The sequence below is a fragment of the Urocampus carinirostris genome, chromosome 20 (assembly GCF_059441175.1).
Source record: "Urocampus carinirostris isolate Australia breed hairy pipefish chromosome 20, RoL_Ucar_1.0, whole genome shotgun sequence".
In the NCBI taxonomy this organism is placed as follows: domain Eukaryota; kingdom Metazoa; phylum Chordata; class Actinopteri; order Syngnathiformes; family Syngnathidae; genus Urocampus; species Urocampus carinirostris.
This window is the reverse complement of record NC_142368.1, coordinates 1,656,956-1,678,881: the sequence shown is the minus strand read 5'-3', so window position 1 is coordinate 1,678,881 and position 21,926 is coordinate 1,656,956. Positions and strand designations below refer to the sequence as shown.

Sequence of the window (21,926 nt, the reverse complement as noted above, 5' to 3'; positions counted from 1 at the left end):
ACAGTCAAAATGCAAAAGGCTCCGCTAGCGCATGCTCTCTAGCAACCACGTGGCTAACCATGTACAGTGTCATGTCGATTGTCTCGCTCTACGTGCTTCCAAAAGGCTTTTGTGTTTTTAAAACGATTTTTCTAACCACTTTTGTTGTAAAAAATCGGCCTTGTTGTACTTGGATGTTGCTCACAGTCGTGAACGTGCCACCGTTAGGATTTCTTTTGGAAATAAACATGACTCCATAGCAAGGTTTCTACAAAACAAATTCGCTTCTCTGTCTCTGATTGTTGAAATTTGATTGGGGTCAGTGGAGACTTCACTCAAAAAACTCCTGAACCTACACCTGAATCTAGTACAGACTATCGTTTTCTTCAATTCATGTCCTTTGTGTCTCGGTAGAGTGTTCAAAAAGCCATTACCGAGAAATGCATATATGACTAAAATCAAGTTTTTGTGACAGAACCACAGCATGCAACCTGTCCTGGTCTCAGGTTTTGAACAGGCAGGATTGTGGTCCTGATGGGTGCTATGCAGATCCTCAAAGTTCATCATGATAATGGAAGAATCAGGCACTCTGTTTCCCTGTAGAGGGCGCCAACTTGTGGGGAGTAGCTGGAGAGCACAGACCATCACCAAATCCTTGTGCGTACCCACATTTAAGACAAACAGGCTCAGGGTTGTATTTGTTTACTTTGTAATAAAGGCGACTTTAACAAGTGGCAGCCATTTTGCTCGTCGCATGACTATCACCGTAGAGTAAAATACAACGAAGTGAGGAGTATTGGAGTTAGTATCTTGAGGACGACTCAGGAAATTGGTTTGGTCCACTGCTGGTGGTTTGACTAAGTCTTCCTCAGAAACTCTTCACCAACTTTGTCTTTAAAAATACACAAAGAAACAATCAATGAGAAATCTTCAAGGTGGTGAGCCAAAATCAACAGAGGTTGACTGAAAACCTCAAAACGAGATCATGGATCGGTTCTCCGGACCTGACGAGATTTCCTGCGCTTGGCGACGTGTTTTTCTTGGTCGTCGCTGGACGAAAGAGCGGCAATTGGTTCTTGCGCCGGACAGTCCTGCAGCAACGTCTGGACGTTGTTTCCGTAACGCTGGAAGTCTTCAGGTTCGATGTCTCGGTCTTGCCTGTGACGGCAAGTTGGCGCAAAGACGAGATCCTTTGAGTCAATTCTTGAGCACGATTGGAATTGATTCGTTTTTCCGAGAGAGCTACCTGTTGATGTAGGCGTACGTAATGCAGCCCGTAAAGTTCTTCAAACTGCTGCTCGGCGATCCTCCGAAGTAGAAGTTCTTAACAGTGGACGCCGAAGAGGCCCCCTCTGCGGATTGCTGCCGTTTCTTCTCCTGCTTGTCTCTGTCGTCCACCAACAACAAACACCTAGGGACAAGACAGTCCGGGTCAATCGGTGCAGGGCTATGGGATATCGACTAGGCAACTTACTTGTTGTTATTGACCGAAGCCAACAGGAAGTGCGTTCTTCCATCGTTGTAGTGCTTTTTATGCGATTTCACACGTGTTCCATGCATGTTCATCACAACTGCTCCATTTTCAAGGGATATGCTGAGTTCATCAGGCTGCATTGGTCAAGGTAAAGCAAGTTTGCCAATTTTACAGTTCTTTTCTAGCAGCAGATGAAGTATTTTGGACTATTGAGACAACAGCAATGTGTCGGTACCCCTTGGTTGTGATAGAACAGAAGACCGTTGGATTGAGAAGTTCGAAAGTTGAGGCCTCCTTCAAAATGATCAAACGGGGAGATCTTTGCCGAGGACCCTAAGTAGCTCTGACCCGTGAAGTAGGCTTTATGGGACGCCTGCAAAATCACAATTTTGTGATACGGTCCTGGCCACTACCCTCAGTCCGAGATGCTTACGAAGGACTCCTCGGGGCAGCCGCTGCTGATGCCTATGGTGCCAGGCTCCTCCAGGAGGTTGAAGTCCTTCTTCTGGAACAGGAAACCTTTGACGCAGCCTCTGAACCCGACTGCGTTCGACAGCTCCGACCTCAAAACGAAAAATTTGGCTCGTTTTATAACTGCTTTACAAAGTTAATGTCTTCCCGAGGCGCTCACCTGGACATGAGAACCTTGGACGGCGCCCCACCGATGTAGATGTCGGAGAACGGTAGCGTGGTTTTTGGATTCTCCAGGGATTTTACGTGACTCTTGTCCACCAGAAGGATCACTTTCTTGGACTGATGATAGATTACTGATATCTGGCCCGTTAAAAAGGATCAGCTTACTTCACTGGAGGCCCACATTCGCTTCATTCCGTTCCGTTAAACCGAAAAAAACATACCTCGTGATATCTGGCATCGTTTATTTTGAGTTTGGGTATGTTATCGTCCAAACGTTTCGGTCCGTCCCTGAAGCCAAAGTCGTACATCAGCCTTAAAAAGCCATTTTTGATATCTAAAAGGAAGAATTTATCCTGGGGAAATAAAAAAGGATTGCAAAAAACTGTCGTCCACGAGACCGGCCGACGTAAGACGGGGAACTTACAGCATTGACCATGATGAAGAGAACCCCGTCGTTTGCGACCGTTCGCACCGAAATGTCGAATCTCGTCACGTAACCGAATTTTCCTCTGCGCTCGATGTTACTGATGAGCGCGTAGCCTTTGCCATCGAACAAATAGCTTGCGATGCGACTCTGTGAAAAGGCCAGCTTGTACCTGCGACAAAGGAAAAAAATATCGACTCTAAATCAGGGGTCAGGAACTTTTTGGACCCAAAAAGCCATAAAAGCAAAAAATGTTTTAAAAAGAAATCCACATCCTATATTTACATCCAAAATTGAAAAAACTGCCAAACACGCTCTCTCGGCAAAAGCTAATTCTATTCCACTGTGTGTCATTTGATAATTTCATCAAATGTATGAAATGATAATAATCCCAAATCAATGTCAATATGCCATTTACAATTTGTCTTCCACCTTCAGTTAAGAGTGTTGAGGCCATTTTTTCCACAAAATTTGTCCTTAATAACGGTTTCAAAACAATGTGCATGCAAAGTTCTTTTGTAAAAATGTCACAAATGACTGCAAACCATAAGCATATCGTCATATTCACTGCACTGAGCAAGAGAGAGAGAGAAGGAAGTGACTTGCGCTGTGTGCAGGGATCCGCCCACAGTGTTCCCTCACATTCTCAGCGCACAAGAAAATCGAGCCAGCGCACAAAAATTAAAGCTCAAAATGACTCATTAAGAAGCGACTTAGGTCAAAGTTACAGTGCATGAAGGTCAAAATTCATGGGTTCCCCTGACGTTGTGTCCTAAATGTGGTATTTTGAAGTCGAGTCGAAGCAGAACGAAGTTGAGTAAAGTTATTGGAGTAAGTCGGGGAACCGGCTTCTTCGGCTCGGCTCACTAAAAAGAACCGGCTCTTTCGGGTCCCAAAAGGCTCTTCAGGTTGTTTTTGCTTCTTTCATCCCAACATGACCAAATATGATGTAAAATGATGCACAAAATGACTTAAAGGAAGGGGGGAATAGAACAAAAAAGAAAAAAATACCAAAATGAAAAAGGAGTGAAAAGCTGAGAAAAAAAAGAAATAAAAGGAAGAGAAAAAAGAAGGACGAATTTAGAAAAAAGCCAGGAAAAAAGAAAAAGAAAGGTGGGAAAAAAGTAATGAGTAATGAGATTTTTTTAAAGGAATTTAAAAAAAGTAGAAAAAAAACGCGGAAAAAAGAAGAAAAGTTTGTGTTGCATTCAAATCATTTCCAATGATATCAAGTGAATCTTGTTGCCAACATTGTACTTCCACTCAAAAATGTGATGAAGTACAGTTCTGTATCTTACAACCGACTCAATAAGCCCCCAAAAATGTTAATATTATGTGACAAAATATATCAGGAAATAGAAAGAAATGGATATTTTGTGAAAGAACTGTAAGAACAAACGACGGTTGTAGGCCGACAACCTTTGCAATCGTACATGAGTCAATTCATTCAAAAGAGAAAAATCATTTTGCATTGCTGCCACACTTAGGATTACGGTTGCTCACTGTTGTTTCAAGCGCTGCTCACCGACTTTGTGTGAACGCTCAGACCCGTAAGGAAAATGACAGGGAACATTGCGCCCACCTGTACTGCTCACCCAATCAAAGTCCTTTGCCAGCGTTTTTATTCATCAGTTGAAATGGTTTCTTATCCAACTTCTGCATGAAGTTGCTTCGACCAAAATCGGGATGAAACCGCTTGACTTTGGAACGCCACAGAGAGATGTGCAATAGTTACATTTGATTTCGGAGCCATACGTACTCATGAAAAGAGCCATATGTGGCTCCCGAGCCATAGGTTCCCAACCCCCAATGTTCCCTCTAATTTTCCAGGGTTCTGAGCGTTCACACAAAGTCAGTGAGCAACGCTTGAAACAACAGTGAGCCACCATAATCCCAAATGTGGCAAGATAATTCATGATCAAACATGTCCAAAACTTGACATCAAGTTACATTTTGCTGCAAAATTATTTTTCTCTTTTGAATGAATTGACTCATGTACTATTGCAAACGTCGTTTGTTCTTACAATTCTTTCACAAGATTTCCATTTCTTTTTTTTTTCCTGATATATTTTGTCGATAATATTAACATTTTTGGGGGCTTATTGAATCGATTGTAAGATACAGAACTGTACTTGATCACATTTTTTAGTGGAAGTACAATGTTGGCAACAAGATTCACTTGATATCATTGGAAATTATTTGAATGCAACACAAACTTTTTCTTCTTTTTTCCCTGTTTTTTTTTAATTCCTTTAAAAAAAATCTCATTGTGTTTATTTTTTCCAAGCTGTTACTTTTTTACTTTTTGTTCTCTATTTACTTTTTTCCAACATTTCTTTTCTTTTCTTTTTTTTCTGGCTTTTTTCAAAATGTTTCCTTCTTTTTTTTCTCTCTTCCTTTTGTTTCTTTTTCTCAGCTTTTCACTACTTTTTCATTTTGGTATTTTTTTCTTTTTTTTTCTATTCCCCCCTTCTTTTAAGTCATTTTGTGCATCATTTTACATCATATTCGGTCATGTTGGGATGAAAGAAGCAAAAACAACCAGAAGAGCCGTTTAGGACCCGAATGAGCCGGTTCCTTTTAGCCGAAGAAGCCGGTTCTCGACAAACTCTACTAACTTTACTCAACTTCGTTCTACTTCGACTCGACTTCAAAATACCACATTTAGGGCACAACGTCGGGGGAACCCTTGTATTTTGACCTTCATGCCTCGTGACTTTGACTTAAGTCGCTTCTTAATTAGTAATTTTGAGCCCTGATTTTTGTGCGCTGGCTCGATTTTTTTTGTGCGATGAGAATGTGCGAGGAGTGCGCAATTGCGCACGCGCGCAGCTTAGAGGGAACACTGCCTACCCCTGTGCTAAATTTTGCAGTGGAGCTGACTACGGCATGCCAAATAGCCTAGATGGTAAGGCGCCAGCTTTGAGACTGGGAGGTCGGTGGTTCGCGCCCCGGCCGAGTCATTCCTAAGACTTAAAAAGTGGTCGGCGGCGCCCTCTGTTGGCTGCGGCTGCATCGGCTCGCTACAACGGGTCAGGTGCACTCGACATTTCGTTCTGTGTACATTGTTACACAGAATGACAATACAAGGAAATTATTATTATTATTATAAATACCAAGACGTACCTCGAACAGGGTGTGGACACGAGCACGTCCATTTTGTGAGTCTTTTTGAAGTGATATAAACTGATGACGTCGTTGTTGAGCGAGGCTAACTCTATGCAGCCCACAAAGGGAGCGAGAGTTAAAGGTGCAGGCACCTGAAAGAAAATACAAATATGTGTTAATATTCCAAAACATATGTTCAACTCTGGCAATCAAATACCGTAAATTCCTGACTATAAACCACTACTTTTTTTGCTAGCGTGTTGCTATCATTACCTGCCCTGTCACGGGCACCGTTTGGGATGAAAGTTATATTATTATTATTAAAGCTATGAAAAAAGCTATGTACCGTCTTTCTTTGTAAATATGTGTAACCATGTATAATATGTATTTGCAACTGTATATTTTTGTAATGTATTTATTTTAGACACTTATTCTGATATGTTTTGCACGGGCGAATCAAAAAGAAAGGGCGTAACAAACGCGGGATGACGGGAAGTAGGGTAAAGGTGAGACCTGTTTGTTGACGCGGCGGACAATAGTGGATATATATTTTTCCCACCCTTACCTTTGGAAATATACACTTTTTGCCTTGGATTACTTTCAACGGGACCCGGACTTTGCAGGTCTGCATCAAACCTTAAGTACCGGTATCATTTTCTGTTTATTTTGCCGGCTGTGATTTTTGGACTGTGTGCTTTAATGAAGGACATTCAGTTTCAATCGCGGGACTTAAAGTCGGGTTTGGGTTCATTTTGTGTATGTGTTACATTTTTTTAATGTGGGCGCATGCGGCTTATATACAGGTGCGGCTTGTGTAAGTACAAAATCGGTTTTCCTCTTAAAATGTGGTGGGTGCGGCTTATAATCAGGTGCGCTCTATAGTCCAGAATTGATGGTACCTTGGCATCAGCCGGGACGCCCCCAACAAAGAAGACCATGTCTTTGGGGTCAATGTCAAAAAGCGAGTGTGTTCCAGGAGCTTCGCCTTTCTGGATGAACTTCTGCTCGTCTGTGCTTCTCTGGCTTGGGATTACCAGGTAGATTTTTCCGTGTCGACCCAAACTGCCCCCAAAAAACAAGTGGACGTTAGAAGACGGGTTACTTGGACTTTGGCTTGCTCTTTGCTTACCGCTCCACTTTGACGTAGTTGAAGACCGCCGGCCATTGGCTGACGGGTTTGGAACTGAGAGGGATTTCCACGTATTCGCCACCGAGGTTGTACATGTACACCAGGTTGTCATTCTTGATGGCCAGGCCCATGTAGTCTTTCTCACCCTGGCGACATGGGAGAGAGCAGCAGAAAAATAGGAGATGTCATCGGGAATGTTTGGACTTGATTTATGGGGCAACTTTAGGAGATGATGTGGTGTGCTAGTTCTAGGGATTGTCTGATTTTGACTTAGGATACACTCACATTTCTGTCTCCCAGATAGAAAATGAAGCGGTCTTCGATGGGATCCGTGTCCGGGTCCACCTTCACGTACAAACTGATGGATGTCACCGCCTTCAGGTCATCCAGGTTGGTGTCGGCATGGATCTCCACCGAAGACTGACCGTTGAACTTCATGGATACTTGGGCCTGGGGCGGAAAGCAGACCGAGATCATCACAGCGATCGGGGATAATGAGTCCGAGTTGGACTCACCTTCTTTGCCACACTTCTGGCCTGGGCTATGAGTTCTCGGATTCTCATGACATTGACAGTGATGTTATTGACGGGTTTCTTCTGTTCAACCACCTTCAACTTATCCAAAAGCTCCGGAACTAGAAAATTCAGGTGATCCACTGCCAAAAACAAGAACATTTGCTTCTTATAAATTGCTAATCGTTTTATATCCTCAACTAGCATACGAGTCCACGTACCCGATTCCTTAGCAGAATCAACAGCTTGCTGGTAGGCATCCGTAGAGTATTTGTTGTTGCTCAGATTGTCAGCCCATTCCTCTACTTTGTTGCTGATTGGCGTAATTGTCTCCAGCACCACTGTCGAGCGATTCAGAGTTCCCTGAGCCACCTCCATGGAATACTCCAGTCGCTGGTTGGTTCTGGCTGAAAATGGTTCCACATGGTCATTTAGACAAATTTGGAAAGATGAGAAATGAACAACCGATTGAGAGCGTACGAACTGTACTTCGGAATGCTATTGGTGTATACTCTAAGAATTTGGCGCGCCTGCTCGCCCTAGACCTAAAGCCTTATATATTGGCTGGCTTTGGCCTGGCGCTTGATTCCTGGCTCCCTATGCTCTGCATTGAAGGGTCCTTCTCGTTTTGGACTTTGCAAGTCGTGAGCGCATCTGAATTGTGTTTGTTTCTTGTGTGTATTGACTCTGTTGTCCCTGATTTCCCACAAAAAAACCTCGTCTCAACTTTGCCTTTGTCTGTGCTTGGGTTCGCATCCACTACTCATAATAAACCCAAAAAATGAAGTGTTTGGATGGTACCTTGTACAGCTGATAGCTACCGTATTTTCCGCACTATAAGGCCCACCGGGTTATAGGGCGCACCCCGAAAAAATAGTTTTTGGTCCTATATTTTCCATACATAAGGCGCACCGGGTTATAAGGCGCTACAATGGGAACGTGGACAAAACAGTCAGATGGTTCAGTCCAACTTCTTACCCCCTTAACATTCCGAAAGCTTGCAAAGACGCAAATACGTGTCGAGAACACGTGCGGATGCGGTGTCCGTACCATGTCACTCAAATGCATCGTTCCAAGGTTAAAGTCTTGGGATTCAAGAAATGCCAACCATTCCTTAGTTTCTATTTTCTTTTTCGCTCGCAACTTTACTGTACATATGACAATAAACAATTTAAAAATAGACACTCCATTCCATCCATTATCCGCTCCGCTTATCACAGAAACATCGAGTTCAGTCTGAAACAAGATACAGGGATAATATATATAGCCAGAGTAGCTCACCGAAGTCGTCGTGTTCATAATAATGTGCAGCCGTGGTCCTCTTATATTCATGAGTTTAGTAAATCCAGGAGAATAAAATATTTACAAATACAAAATAGTAAAAAAATGCTTTCTGTATGCCGTCAGCCACGTGCTATACGCATTCATCTTTTTCGGCCAATTGCAGGCTTTGTTTTGTCGCTTCAGCCAATGCCAGCCTGTAAATGATAAAAAGGATCCGCCCCTTGACCTCCGAATAACTTTAGCCAATAGTGATCCATTCAAATGATGATTGACACATTGGTTAGCCAATGAAACGCCGGTAAATAAATTCCAGCATACACCGCGGACTACTTGGCGTTCGGGGGAAAATCTAGTCGGCGGCTGCAAGTTAGTTGCAAGACTAGTTAGTTGCGAATTAATATTGATCCATAAATAAGGCGCACTGTATTATACGGCGCATGGTCAGCTTTTGAAAAAAATAAAGGCTTTTAGGTGCGCCTTATAGTGCGGAAAATACGGTACTTTCCGACATCCCACGCAAGACCACCCCTGTTACAACCCGAAAGATACTAGACTTCCTTGTACCTATTTGAATGTCAGAAATATCCTGCACCAGTTCTTGAAGTCTTTTGCTGTTTGTGTCCAAGGTCTCTTTTGTCTCTTCAATGTATTTTAGCTTGTCAACCACCTCGGCATCCACCTCTGGAATTAGAAGGACATCAATGTGGCAATCCTGAGCAACACCTCTGTTGCATTACCTGTTTGTTCCGAATGCAACGAAACTGACTCCTTGAAAACATTGTTGCATTTTTCCACCAGTTGGTCAAGCTGCTGGTTGATCTTAGCAACGGACTGGAGAACAAAAACAGGACAAAATTGAGCTGGAACAGGGACGAGAACACCAAAAATCCTTGCAAAGAACTTGCATCATTTAGGGAGTGGGACACATTCAAGGTGGTGAGTGACGTGATGTTGGCATCGTTGATGTATTTGACGATGTTGCTGTAGACGTTAGCGGCACTTATGGCTTTGTGGACGAAACCGTTGGCATCGCTCTCACGCAGATCCCTGGAACAAAATCAAAGATTTAAAACACTGCTGACTCTTCTCGTCACCACAACTTTGAAGAATCGGCTAGGTTCTTAAGCAGTCGGGGACGCATCCTTCAGACGTCAACTACAAACTACAGTTGCCAGTTCTGAGAATGAGTTGAAGGACTTGAAGGTCTTCTCTTCTAAAAGTGCCAACTAAGCGCAAAGACTTCCCTGTAATTGAAAGTTACTTACTGGTCCAGTTTGGTGGCCTGCCGCTCCAGATCTTCAGCATGCTGGTCCGCTCTGGCAATCAGTTCTCTGTCGGCTGACGATAGCTGCTGGGTCTTCTCCTGTAGCTTTTGGCTGGCACCGTCAATCGCAGCGTGGTACTGTGTAATATTCTGTTGACAAACAAACATGAATTTGCTTGTGCCGACGTCAATCTCGTTTGAGAGGTTTCCTTGGGAGAGCTAAGCTCCAACCTGGACCAAGAGATCCACGTCGTCCAAATTGCGTTGTGATGCAGTAAAGAGGTCTTGGGCTTCGCGGCTGATGTTCTGAATGGCTTCAAGCTCTGCTTCTATTTTCTGCTGCTTTGCCTGAAAACCAAAAACACACAAACTTGTAAAACTTGGTTCTCTGGCTGGATTCCATGAGAATGGAGAAATGAAGTAGTGGATGAGCAGAAAAGGACCTGATTGTTCTGGACTCTGAGGACGTTGCCGCCGTTCCTGTCTCGCGTTTCCTCAACAGCACCGGTGGCATTGAGGAGGAAGGACTGAGCATGAGCCAGCTGAGCACTGAAATCCGACACGGCTTTCTCCTGTGGGCTCAGCTGACCTCGCGTGATCAAGGTCTTCTTCTCCAACTGACGGACACGCCTGAGCACTATGTTGAATGAAAACCGTTTTGAATTAGCGTTTAAAAAATCTAGATGATTTGCTTTCTTCATGAGCTTACAGTCATGGGCTTCTGTTGACTCTTGAAGAGTTAAAGGGCCCTGGATGGACAACTGCAGATTCTTCATGTAGCCCACAAGGTTTATGGCTTCCTCCGTGTTCCTCCGGATCACCACTGGGTCGGCTTCCTGATAAACACTGTATAGCTCCCATTCCTGGATCATTTCTGGAGACAATAACAAAAACATCCTGTGGGAGTCACTGCGAGGGGAGGCCCCAGCTTTGGGGGGGGTGCCGAGTCTAGCACGACAAAATGCCTGGATTGAAAATGGTAAATTCCAAGAGTGGGGTTGTCGCAAGCTTCCGTCTTGATCTCAGTTTCTCACAATTTTATATTCTTAGTGTTATATATTATGTACCGTATTTTCCGCACTATAAGGCGCACCTAAAAGTCTTAATTTTTTTCAAAAGCTGACCATGCGCCTTATAATACAGTGCGCCTTATATATGGATCAATATTAAGTCGCAAAGTCTTGCAACTAATGAAAGCAGCCGCCGACTCGATTTTCCCCCGAACGCCAAGTAGTCCGCGGTGTATGCTGGGATTTATATACCGGCGTTTCATTGGCCAACTAATGTGTCATTCATCATTTGAATCGATCACTATTGGCTAAAGTTATTCGGAGGTAAAGGTGGTGGATCCTTTTTATCATTTACGGGCTTGCATAGGCTAATGGGCAAAACAAACCCTGCAATTGGCCGAAAAAGTTGTGTCAATCATCAGTTGAATCGATCACTATTGGCTAAAGTTATTCGGAGGTAAAGGGGGCGGATCTTTTTTATCATTTACAGGCTCGGATAGGCTAAAGGGGCAAAACAAAGCCTGCAATTGGCCGAAAAAGATGAATGTGAATAGCAAGTTTGGTTGGTTGTCTACGGCATAGAGAAAGCATGTTTTACTATTCTGTATTTGTAAATATTTTATTCTCCTGGATTTACTACACACGGATATAAGAGGACCATGGTTGCACATTATTATTGAACACAATGACTCTAGCTACTCCGGCTATATATTTTCCCAGTATCTTGTTTTAGGGTGATATCGATGTTTCTGTGATGGGTCTTTTTTTAAATTAAACTCAATTCCAAGTGTTTATTGTCATATGCACAGTAAAGTTGCGAGCGAAAAAGAAAATAGAAACTAAGGAATGGTTGGCATTTCTTGAATCCCAAGACTTTAACCTTCCGAATGATATTCGGAACGAAACATTTGAGTGACATCGTACGGACACCGCATCCGCACGTGTCTACGACACGTATTTGCTTCTTTCGGAATGTTAAGGGGGTAATAAGTTTGACTGAACTATCTGACTGTTTTGTCCACGTTCCCATTGTAGCGCCTTATAATCCGGTGCGCCTTATGTATGGAAGATATAGGACCAAAAACTATTTTTTGGGGGTGCGCCCTATAACCCGGTGCGCCCTATAGTGCGGAAAATACGGTATACAATGGCTATACATCGTCATTTCGTTGTACTCAAGTGGTCAAGCGGTGCGTTACCTTCAATCCGCGTATTGAGGTCTGTCAGGTTTTTGTCAAACTGCTCAGCTCGTGTTAAGGTTTGCAGTGAATCTTCATCCAGACTGACCCCCAAACTCTTCACTCGGCTTTCCTGTCAATTCGGACAATCGGTCAAGAGCAGAAGGAAAGAATAAAGTTCCAAGGTTCAGGTAGCACGGTACGGACATCTGACTTTACTGACCGACTGGCTTAGCTTTCCTATGTGCGTGACGAGCTCCTCCGTGGACTCTTCCAAAACCCCGGTCTCAGTTTTGATTTCGGACTGTTTTTTTCTCCAGCCGTTAAACTGATTCTGAAATTTTAAAAAACGGATTAAATTAGTTTTACAAAGGGAGGAATCATCAACAGTGCTTGGATTGGCTGGCACGGAAGGACCTGCAGCTGCTGAGCGGTGTAGTTATAGTATTTGACTCTGTCGTGAACAGCTGCTCCAGTGGAGATGTTCAAGAGCGCCACCCTCATGTGGTCCAATGTCTTGTTGGACAAGCGCAGGTCTCCGATAACGTGCCAGATGCATTCGTCGCAACCTGACCCCGCAAGGCGTTTGAACTTAAAATCTATGGACAGTGCAAAAGGTGTCCTGCAAGGAGAACTTACTGATATTGCAAAGGTTGACGGTAGCAGGCTCCGGCAGGCATTCGCCGGTTTGCGTATCGCAGTGACCGCTCTCGCAGTCGCACTCTGTAAAACAATAGTACTACTTAGTTTTATGGTCCAAGACTTGAACATCTCCGCAGCTGAGGGCAGGGGATGATACTGTGACATTTGTTTTCGACAGTTTGGTTGGTCTTCCAAACACCAGAGAGAAGAACATCTCATGTACATGCCTGACTTTGTAAGGTTGTTATTCAAGAAGATAGAGAAGATGTATTGGCGACAAAACACAGATTTTTGTGGAGTCTTACAGTGTTCATTTGAGCTGTGAAAAGTGATGGGTCCCGGGGACTCGCATGTTCAAAAATCTAAGGGGCCGGTCACACAGCCGTTTGCGGCTGAATCACGGCTAAAATTTTGCATTTTTTTTTTGCCCGTGGTTGCCCGCGATGGAAAATGCGCAAAATTGGCCAACCCGCTGTTCATCGGTGGTATGCCCGCAAAACAGACGCCGGCGACTGTTCCGCTTCCTCATCGCGTCATTTCTGCGTCATTTTCTCGTGTGGACCACGGGTATGAAAGCTCCCGAGCCGGTGTTGTGCCCGAATCCGACTCCTACGCAACACGTCCACCGCCACACCCCCTCGCGTGAACGCGCATTCTGCTGCGATCGCTTTTGACTTTTTCATCCGCGTTAACAAACGCATTTTGTAGAATACGATCGCACTTTGTTTAAATAAACGCGTTATATAGACTAGGATCTCCCAATTGTTATAATTAGCTCGCTTTATTGTTTTAAGAAGCGTTTTATATAGAATACGATCGCTTTTGTTAGAAGCTCAGCAGAATGCGCGTTCACGCGAGGGGGGGAGGATTTACCGTTCGATGACGTTCACAACAAAAACAAAGACGGAATGGTTTAATTTGTATTACATTCCCAACAAATGCAAGACGAAGTGGTTCAGCCTTGATACGCTCGTGAAAGGCTGTGTACCCGCGCTCTGAAGAATTGAGCAGCGCAAAACTTTTTCGCGCTGCCATCCGCGCGCGAATTTCGTGTTAAGCACTGCTGTATCTCGTCTGTATGGTGATCTTAAAGCGTCCAATAGCGTCCGCCTCACAGGCAATTTCTGGCCGTGATTCAGCCGCAAAGGTCTGTGTGACCGGCCCCTAAGGGTCCCAACAGAGATCTATGGCTCCCCAAAATGTAGTCTTATCCAGGTTGAAATTGTAAATCGGCAACAAATATATAATATAAATCTATATATTCATTCCGTTTTAATCATCACAGTTTATTGGTAATACAAATCAGTTATCACTTCAGATTTTTCAGTTCATATATTCTTCGTGGTTTGCTGTCAGTTGTCATGCCTTCTCAAGGTCCAATCCATTATCACCCTCCTCATAGCGTCACCAGGAATATAATTGAGTCCATTTTGGCAGAAAAGTCCTTTTCTTGCTAGGAGTATTCTTTTGTTTATTTTCTTTCGTCGAATCGTTCGCTTCAACACACGTGTTTTCCTTGCCTTCGCGGTCTTCCGAAGAATATCTCCGCCGTTTTTTCGTGCCGGAATTATTGTTGTTATCACTTTCTGCATTATGTTTCGACTTATTACCGAGACTGAAGAAATGACCGATTTTGTGTTGATTTTCACCTTAAATCGACGACAAGCACCACAACAATGACGTCATCTCGAAGCAACGAGATCAGCGTGCGGACGAAAACTCGAACCGCGAGACCTAAACAACAATGACGGATCTGCCTGAGGAAAAGTTTGGAGTGCGGTAAATCTTTGTTGAAAAAATGTAATCGGGTAATAATGACAATTTAGTGTCACGTGACGAACGTTGATTTGACACTATGCGTCCCCAGCAAAAACGATGTGGACACAGGGACGCGGGCAAAGCAGAAAACTGGTCTTATATCAAGGAGTTTTAGATGCACATACTCTTGCACCCCGATGGGCCGTAGTCCCAAAATCCTGGCAGGCACCTCTCGCAGTAGCGTCCCCCGGCACCCGGGCGGCACACGCAGCTGTGGGTCAACCAATGGCAGGTGGGCCGGACAGAAGCCGGCCTGCACTCGCATCGCTGGCAGCCTTGACAGCTAGAGAAACCCGAGTAGCCGTCCTGGATTACGAGGGGACATAAACAATAGGACAACTGTGACCGTACGTTGCTTTTCTCAATGGGAGCTCGGTCCAGAGACTACGACTACGTTTCTCACGCTTGTGTTTATTTTGGTTTCTGTTGTAGTAAGGTGATGAAGTGTTCACGTGATGGAGTGGGCATGACGTTAGAAATAAGGTTGCATGGACAGGTGCTGGAAGAAGTTGAAAGCTTTAGGTACTTGGGTTGTGATGTGGCTGCAGTCGGTGGAATGGAGTGCGAGGTATTGCACAGAGTGAATCAAGGAAGCAAGGTTTTGGGTGCTCTGAGGAGAGTATGAGTATGGATGTTAAGAGGGGACTGTATGAGAGTGTGTCGTGTCCAGCATGGTCGCCGTGGCGACCGACTGGCCCCACCCCCTGGGCACCGGCTGTAGTAAATCAGCTAATTTGCGTGTGTGCTACTTAAGGGTGGGTTGTGGGTATTGCGGGTGCTGGTTCATTTGCGTTTTCCGTTCTGCATTATTCTGTTCTGTCTGTCTTGAGGAAATCTGTGTTTGCACGTTTTGAGTTAAAACCCGTTTTGTGAGTATTCCTTGGTCTTAGTTCCTGTTTGCCTGTAAGCCTGTTTTTGTTTTGTTTTGTCCCTGAGAGTTGGACGACTTTTATTTTGCTAAATAAAAGTACTAATCGTTAACGCAAATGAGTTCTCCCTTCCTGCCTCCTGCCTCCGTTCTGGTCCGGTTCCCCTGACAGAGTGTGATTGTGCCAACTGTGTTGTATGGTCGAGAGACTTGGAGCCTGAACGCAGATTTAAGAAGGAAATTGAGTGTTTTTGAGATGAAGTGTATGAGGAGTATGTTAGGAGTGACAAGATTGGATAGATTGAGAAATGAAATTGTGAGAGACAGAACTGGAGTCGTCGTGGAACTGAGCAATCGTGTTGATAAGAGAGTACTCGGTTGGTTCGGACACATGGAGAGGATGGATGAGGAGCCAATGTTGAAGAGGATAATGATAGGTTGGTCGTTTTGGTTGTAATATTTCTCAGAATTCACTGTGTGAATATAACTTGTTTTTATATTCCTAAATATAAAAACAATCTTTCACACACACACACACACACACACACACATGAAGTAACGTTTCAATAATCAGTCTAATTGCATCTCTTGTACGTTTATCAGTCTTGTACTCTTTTATTTTGAAGTCGCATTTCCGGTGTATTTTTCTGTTTCCTGTGTGAATAAAGTTAGCTTCTCACACGGGAGGAGTCAGTTCTGCCGAGGCATTTGCCTGTAACGGGCCACTCGACAGTGCTCTCCCGCTTGGGAATTTTATTTACCTTAATGCTTGTTTTTGTTTGAGTAATTTTGCCAACATAGAGTTTATATAAGTTTTAACTTTAACAATCTACAGAGCAGTAGTCAATGGAAGGAGACCAAGAGGAAGGCCGCCAATGATGTGGATGGATGGTGTTATGAGTGCACTGCAGGAAAGAGGTCGAAATATAATGGAAGCTCGAGCTCTTGTTGCTGATAGGAAGGAGTGGAAAGGTGTTGTGAAAGGATATTGGGATTGTGGACGCGTTCTTAAGGATGGGCTGGGCACCCGTATGATGCGGCAGGGGTAAACCAGTGAAAGCTGTGGGGCCCTGCTGTTGAACAAAAGAGTGTGTTGTGTCACCCTGGTGTCCCATTTCATCTGGAGTGACGAAAGCAGGACCAACTTAGGTGCTGAGGTGCCTAACTTGTTTGGGCAATTGGGTTGGCCATGGTCCAAAGAATTTTGTCTCATCTCATTAGCCATACCGTTTATCCTCATTAGGGTCGCGGGGGGGCTGGAGCCCATCCCAGCCATCTCCGGGCAGTGGGCAGGGGACAGATAGATAGATAGAATGTTATTCTTGCATTGCCCAAAAGGGCGCATCAAGGACGAGGTTTCGTGTTTCCCCCTCCTCGTGTTTATTTTATTTCCCGTTGTCATTCTTGCATTGTCCAAAAGGGTGCACCAAGGACGAGGTTTCCCTTTTGGTCCAGTGCCGGATTGTCTTACCTGGCAGCGGTCACAGAGTGGGCCGGTGACGCCTGGTTTACAATGACACACTCCAGTCCGGTCGTCGCAGGAGGACGTGCCGCATTTGTTGCACTCGCACTCTGGAAACACAAAGCACAGGTCAGAGATGACGTTGTTTTGAAGGAGATCCTTTGCTCCATTCAAAGACAAAGCCCAAATGCAACTAGCTGCCCTATCTGGGCCCCGTCTGCAAATTTGGAAGTATTGCAAACAATGTTCTCTCTAAGCTGCGTGTGTGCGCAATTGCGCACTGCCCAGAGCTTTTCCGCGCACAAGAAAATCTAGCCAGCTCACAAAAATCGGGGCTCCAAATTTCTAATTAAGAAGCGAATGAAGTCAAAGTTACAGTGCATCAAGGGAAAACTACAAGGGTTTGCCTGACGTTGTGTTCTAAATACTGTATTTTGAAGTCAAAGTCAAAGTGTAACGAAGTTGAGTAAAGTCAGTAGAGTTTTTCGAGAACCGGCTTCTTCGGCTCAGCTTACTAAAAGGAACCGGCTCTTTCGGGTCCTAAACGGCTCTTCGGGTTGTTTTTCCTTCTTTCATCCCTATAAGACCAAATATTATGTAAAAGTATGCACAAAATGACTTAAAGGGAGCGGGGGAATAGAACCAAAAAGAGAAAAATACCAAAATGAAAAAGTAGTGAAAAACTGAGGAAAAAAAGAAACAAAAGGAAGAGGAAAAACAGAAGGAAAATTTCAGAAAAAATCCAGAAAAAAAGAAGAAAAGAAAGAAACAAAGGAAAAAAGGAACAGCTAGGAAAAAATAAACACAATGAGATTTTTTTTAAAGGAATAAAAAAAATTAGAAAAAAAACAGGGAAAAAGAAGAAAAAGTTTGTGTTGCATTCAAATCATTTCCAATGATACCAAGTCAATCTTGTTGCCATAATTGAACTTCCACTAAAAAAATGTGATTAAATACAGTTCTGTATCATGAAACCGACTCAATAAGCCCCCAAAAATGTTAATATTATCCGACAAAAGATACCAGGAAAAAAAATGTAAAACCAAATGACGTTTGTAGACCGTACAACCTAAATGCGGTATTTGGAAGTTAAGGTCGATGTAAAAACCAGCTCGGTAGCCTAGATGGTAGGGCGCCCGCTCCGAGACCGGGAGGTCGCTGGTTCAAGTCTCGGCCGAGTCATAGCTAAGACTTACAACATTGGTACTCATTGCCTCCCTGCTTGGCGCTCGGCATTAAGGGTCGGAATTGGGGGGTTTTCTCACCTAATGACTCCCAACACAGCAGCCGGGTCTAAAAACCCGGCGCCGATAGAAGGCGACGAGTCACGTCGATAGCTTCGCGTGAGAAAATGATTTCCGGTAGATATCATGTTGATGGTTGATACTGGCTGAATAATAATAATAATAAGAATAGAACGAAGTTGAGTAAAGTCAGTAGAGTTTTTCGAGAACCGGCTTCTTCGGCTCGGCTTACTAAAAGGAATCGGCTCTTTTCAGGTCCTAAACAGCTCTTCGGGTTGTTTTTGCTTCTTTAATCCCGACACGACCAAATATGATGTAGAATTGTGCACGAAATGACTTTAAGGAAGGGGGGAATGGAACCAAAAAGAGAAAAATACCAAAATGAAAAAGTAGTGAATAACTGAGAAAAAAAGAAACAAAAGGAAGAGGAAAAACAGAAGGAAAATTTCCGATAAAATCCAGAAAAAAAGAAAAGAAACAAACAAAGGAAAAAAAGAAATAGAGAACAAAAAGAAAAAAGTAACAGCTAGGAAAAAATAAACACAATGAGATTTTTTTTTAAAGGAATACATTTATTTTGAAAAAAAACGGGGAAAAACGAGAAAAAGTTTGTGTTGCATTCAAATAATTTCCAATGATACCGAGTCAATCTTTACTTCCACTCAAAAAATTTGATTAAATACGGTTCTGTATCTTACAAGCCCCCAAAAATGTTCGTATTATGCGACAAAACCAGGAAAAAAAAATGGAAATCTTGTGAAAGAATTGTAAAAACAAATGGCGTTTGTAGGCAATTCATTTAAAAGAGAAAAATAATTTCACATTGCCGGAAACTCGGCAAAATGTAACGTGATGTCAAGTTTTGGACATGTTTGCTAATGACTTAGTTGCCACACTTGGGATTGCCGTTGCTCACTGTTGTTTCAAGCGTTGCTCACCGACTTTGTGTGAACGCTCAGACCCCTGCAAAATTCCAGGGAATATTGATTTCAAACCAGGAAAAGCATTTTAACGCCAACCTTTGCAGTTCTTGGCACCGATGGCATCTCCGTAGAACCCTTGGGCACAGCGTTCGCAATTGGGGCCCGCCGTGTTGCCCCAGCAGTGTAGGCAGTGCCCCGTCACGTTGTGGCACCAGTTGAAAATCAGGTTGGGGTCCGAATTCTCGTTGCAGTCGCATCGCTTGCAGGAAGCGCCCACTTTGGTTGGCATGCCGTAGAAACCTGGCGCACATCTGCATCAAGAGGACAAGAAACAATGGTCGAGTGTCCTCTAAGTTGATCTATTGGAATATTGGAATATGTCTTTATGTAGAATAGAATAGAATATACCTTTATTGTCATTATTACAAAATGGGTTCACATATGACAACGAAATTGGGCACGACACTCCAGTTTCACACATTCACAGTGAGGTCGTCGTGTCCAGCATGGTCGCCGTGGCAACCGGCCGGCCCCGCCCCCTGGGCAACAGCTGAAGCAGATCGCTTAATGTGCCCGTTTGCTTCTCAAGGGGGGTTTTGGGTTTTGCGGGTGCTGGCTCATTGCATTTTCTGTGTTGCATTTTTCTGTCTGCGTTTCCCGTTCTGTTTTGCTCCGTCCTGTTTTGTTTGAGTCGGAAGAAACCTGTGTTTGCGCGTTTTATGTTAAAGCCTGTTTGTTCTGTCTCGTCCCTGAGTTTTGTCATGTGCGGCACAGTTTATGTATGGGAACCTCCTGCGTGGGTTCAAATCCAGCTCCAGACTTCCTGTGCGGAGTTTGTATGTTCTCCCCGTGCTTGCGTGGGTTTCCTCCGGGCACTCCGGTTTCCTCCCACGTTCCAAAAACATGCATTCCAGGTGAATTGGCCGGTCCAAATTGTCCCTAGGTGTGAATGAGCGAGTTGTGTGCCCTGCGATTGGCTGGCAACCAGTTCAGGGTGTCCCCTGCCCACTGCCCGATGATTGCTGGGATGGGCTCCAGCACCCCCGCGACCCTACTGAGGATAAGCGGTGTAGCTGATGAGATGAGATGAGATGAGAATTTTGTGCAGGCTTGGGGAGTAACGGAATACATGAAACGGCAAAAATGATGGTTGGATTGATTATCATTTTGTTTCTGTGGTATTTGATGTTCGTTTTGCCGGAGATCAAAGCCAGGAGAGAAAGCTTACCACGTGTTGTGAGTCATCATTTCATTCATATTTAGTTTCTTTTGTCTTTTATTAGCATATTTGGTATTGGAGTCATCCAAAAGTCATTGAAAGTAATCCAGTTAAAGTAACCCTACCCAACCCTGGTTATTGTACTAATTCAGTTATTTATCTTCTCTAGGATTTCAGTTCTGCTTTATTTTGTAGCCAGAAGTGGCCGTAAACGTTATCAAATCCGACTTGGCAGAACAATTCCTAACAAAAGTTCTTGTGCAGTGGAAATTTCCACTACCGATGTACCGTAAGTTTAGTTTTCTTATAGCAGGGGTGTCAAACTCATTTTTACTCGGGGGGCCACACGATAAAACAAACGTTCTGTCGGGGGCCGGACGAGTAGATGAAAGAGAAAGAAAAAAAGAGATAAAGAAATAAGAGAAAGAGGGAGGGAAAAGGAGAGAGGGCGGGACAAAGAAAGAAAAAGAGAGGGAGGGAGAGAGTGTGAGAAACAAAAGATAAAAAGTTGTGAGAGAGGGGGAAAAGAAAGGGAGAGGAGTAAATAAATCCAAAGAGAAACAGAAAGACAGAAAAGAGAAAAGAAAGCGCGAATGCGAGAAAGAGAGAAAGAAAAAAGAGAGAAAAGGAAAAAAGGAAATTCGGAGCAAAAGAAGTTAAAAAGACACGGAGAGAAAAAGAGACAAAGAGCAGCAAAGGAAGAGAAAAAAAGAGACACAGAGAGTGAAAGGGATAGAGAGTGGGAGAAAAGGGGTGAGAGAGAGAGAGGGAGAAAAAGGGTGGAAAAAAAGAGAGAGAGAGTGAGAGAAAAGGGGTGGAAAAGAGAGAGAGAGAGTGGGAGAAAAAGGGTGGAAAAGAGAGAGAGAGAGTGGGAGAAAAAGGGTGGAAAAGAGAGAGAGAGAGTGGGAGAAAAAGGGTAGAAAAGAGAGAGAGAGAGAGAGAGAGACAGAGTGGGAGAAAAGGGGTGAGAGAGAGAGAGAGAGAGAGAGAGAGAGAGAGAGACAGAGTGGGAGAAAAGGGGTGGAAGAGAAAAGAGAGAGAGAGAAAAAGGGTGGAAAAGAGAGAGAGTGGGAGAAAAAGGGTGGAAAATAGAGAGAGAGGGTGGGAGAAAAAGGGTGGAAAAGAGAAAGAGAGAGAGAAATAAATACAAGTACAGTGTCTGTGTTCGAGGCACCTTTCTTTGGCAACATCAAGTTGACATATTTCAACCTGCAGCTCATTTTTCTCTCGCGCTTCTTTGAGTGTTGTCTCGCGGGCCGAATTCAATCCCTTACCGGTCCTGATCTGGCCCGCGGGCCGCCTGTTTGACGCCTATGTCTTATAGGTTTAGGTTTAGTTTGAGCTTACGGACCACTTTGTTCTCATGAATGGCAACAGCCATTGTCTGTGACTCATTAGTGCCCAGAATATTCTGTGAATAAAACCTTTGAAGGATCTACTCTCCTTCTTGCGACCCGGAATCAAACGCACCTTTCGCAGATGTGTCCGGCGTAGCCCTCTTTGCACTTGCAGCGGTGAACGTCGCCTTGCCTATCGCAGCGCTCGGCAAAACTGGACGGAAAAAAAAACTTCATAAATGAAAAATAACCGGCAAAGTCGGCCTTGGGAAATGGGACATACTTATTGGATGGGACGGCAAGGGGGCAAGCGCAGGGTTGGCATCTGTGGCGTCCCACAGGGCTGGGTGCTAGGACATAGCCATCTTGGCACATCTCGCAGAAATTGCCCGTGCTGTGGTCGCTGCAGTTCTGT

At 44.1% G+C, this 21,926-nt stretch overlaps 1 protein-coding gene across 1 annotated transcript in view; it reads right to left on the bottom strand.

Annotated features, from left to right (window-relative positions):
* Positions 1–665: 665 nt before the first annotated feature.
* Positions 666–21,926, bottom strand: part of lama4 (laminin, alpha 4) — a 29,983-nt gene continuing 8,722 nt past the window's right edge. Inside the window, exons 3-33 of the mRNA XM_088325400.1 lie at positions 21,795–21,922; positions 21,645–21,725; positions 19,052–19,266; positions 16,798–16,898; positions 14,584–14,764; positions 12,638–12,721; positions 12,416–12,567; positions 12,222–12,332; positions 12,020–12,131; positions 10,520–10,684; positions 10,254–10,447; positions 10,042–10,158; positions 9,812–9,960; positions 9,452–9,593; positions 9,284–9,377; positions 9,111–9,227; positions 7,484–7,669; positions 7,266–7,405; positions 7,036–7,200; positions 6,751–6,896; positions 6,521–6,683; positions 5,640–5,773; positions 2,514–2,685; positions 2,311–2,442; positions 2,085–2,227; positions 1,887–2,016; positions 1,689–1,826; positions 1,454–1,587; positions 1,226–1,390; positions 984–1,137; positions 666–871 (exon numbers count right to left, since the gene is read on the bottom strand). Coding sequence (XP_088181526.1) covers positions 848–871; positions 984–1,137; positions 1,226–1,390; positions 1,454–1,587; positions 1,689–1,826; positions 1,887–2,016; positions 2,085–2,227; positions 2,311–2,442; positions 2,514–2,685; positions 5,640–5,773; positions 6,521–6,683; positions 6,751–6,896; positions 7,036–7,200; positions 7,266–7,405; positions 7,484–7,669; positions 9,111–9,227; positions 9,284–9,377; positions 9,452–9,593; positions 9,812–9,960; positions 10,042–10,158; positions 10,254–10,447; positions 10,520–10,684; positions 12,020–12,131; positions 12,222–12,332; positions 12,416–12,567; positions 12,638–12,721; positions 14,584–14,764; positions 16,798–16,898; positions 19,052–19,266; positions 21,645–21,725; positions 21,795–21,922 — 4,269 coding nt within the window. The 3' untranslated portion in view covers positions 666–847. The remainder of the gene's footprint in view (positions 872–983; positions 1,138–1,225; positions 1,391–1,453; positions 1,588–1,688; positions 1,827–1,886; positions 2,017–2,084; positions 2,228–2,310; positions 2,443–2,513; positions 2,686–5,639; positions 5,774–6,520; positions 6,684–6,750; positions 6,897–7,035; positions 7,201–7,265; positions 7,406–7,483; positions 7,670–9,110; positions 9,228–9,283; positions 9,378–9,451; positions 9,594–9,811; positions 9,961–10,041; positions 10,159–10,253; positions 10,448–10,519; positions 10,685–12,019; positions 12,132–12,221; positions 12,333–12,415; positions 12,568–12,637; positions 12,722–14,583; positions 14,765–16,797; positions 16,899–19,051; positions 19,267–21,644; positions 21,726–21,794; positions 21,923–21,926) is intronic.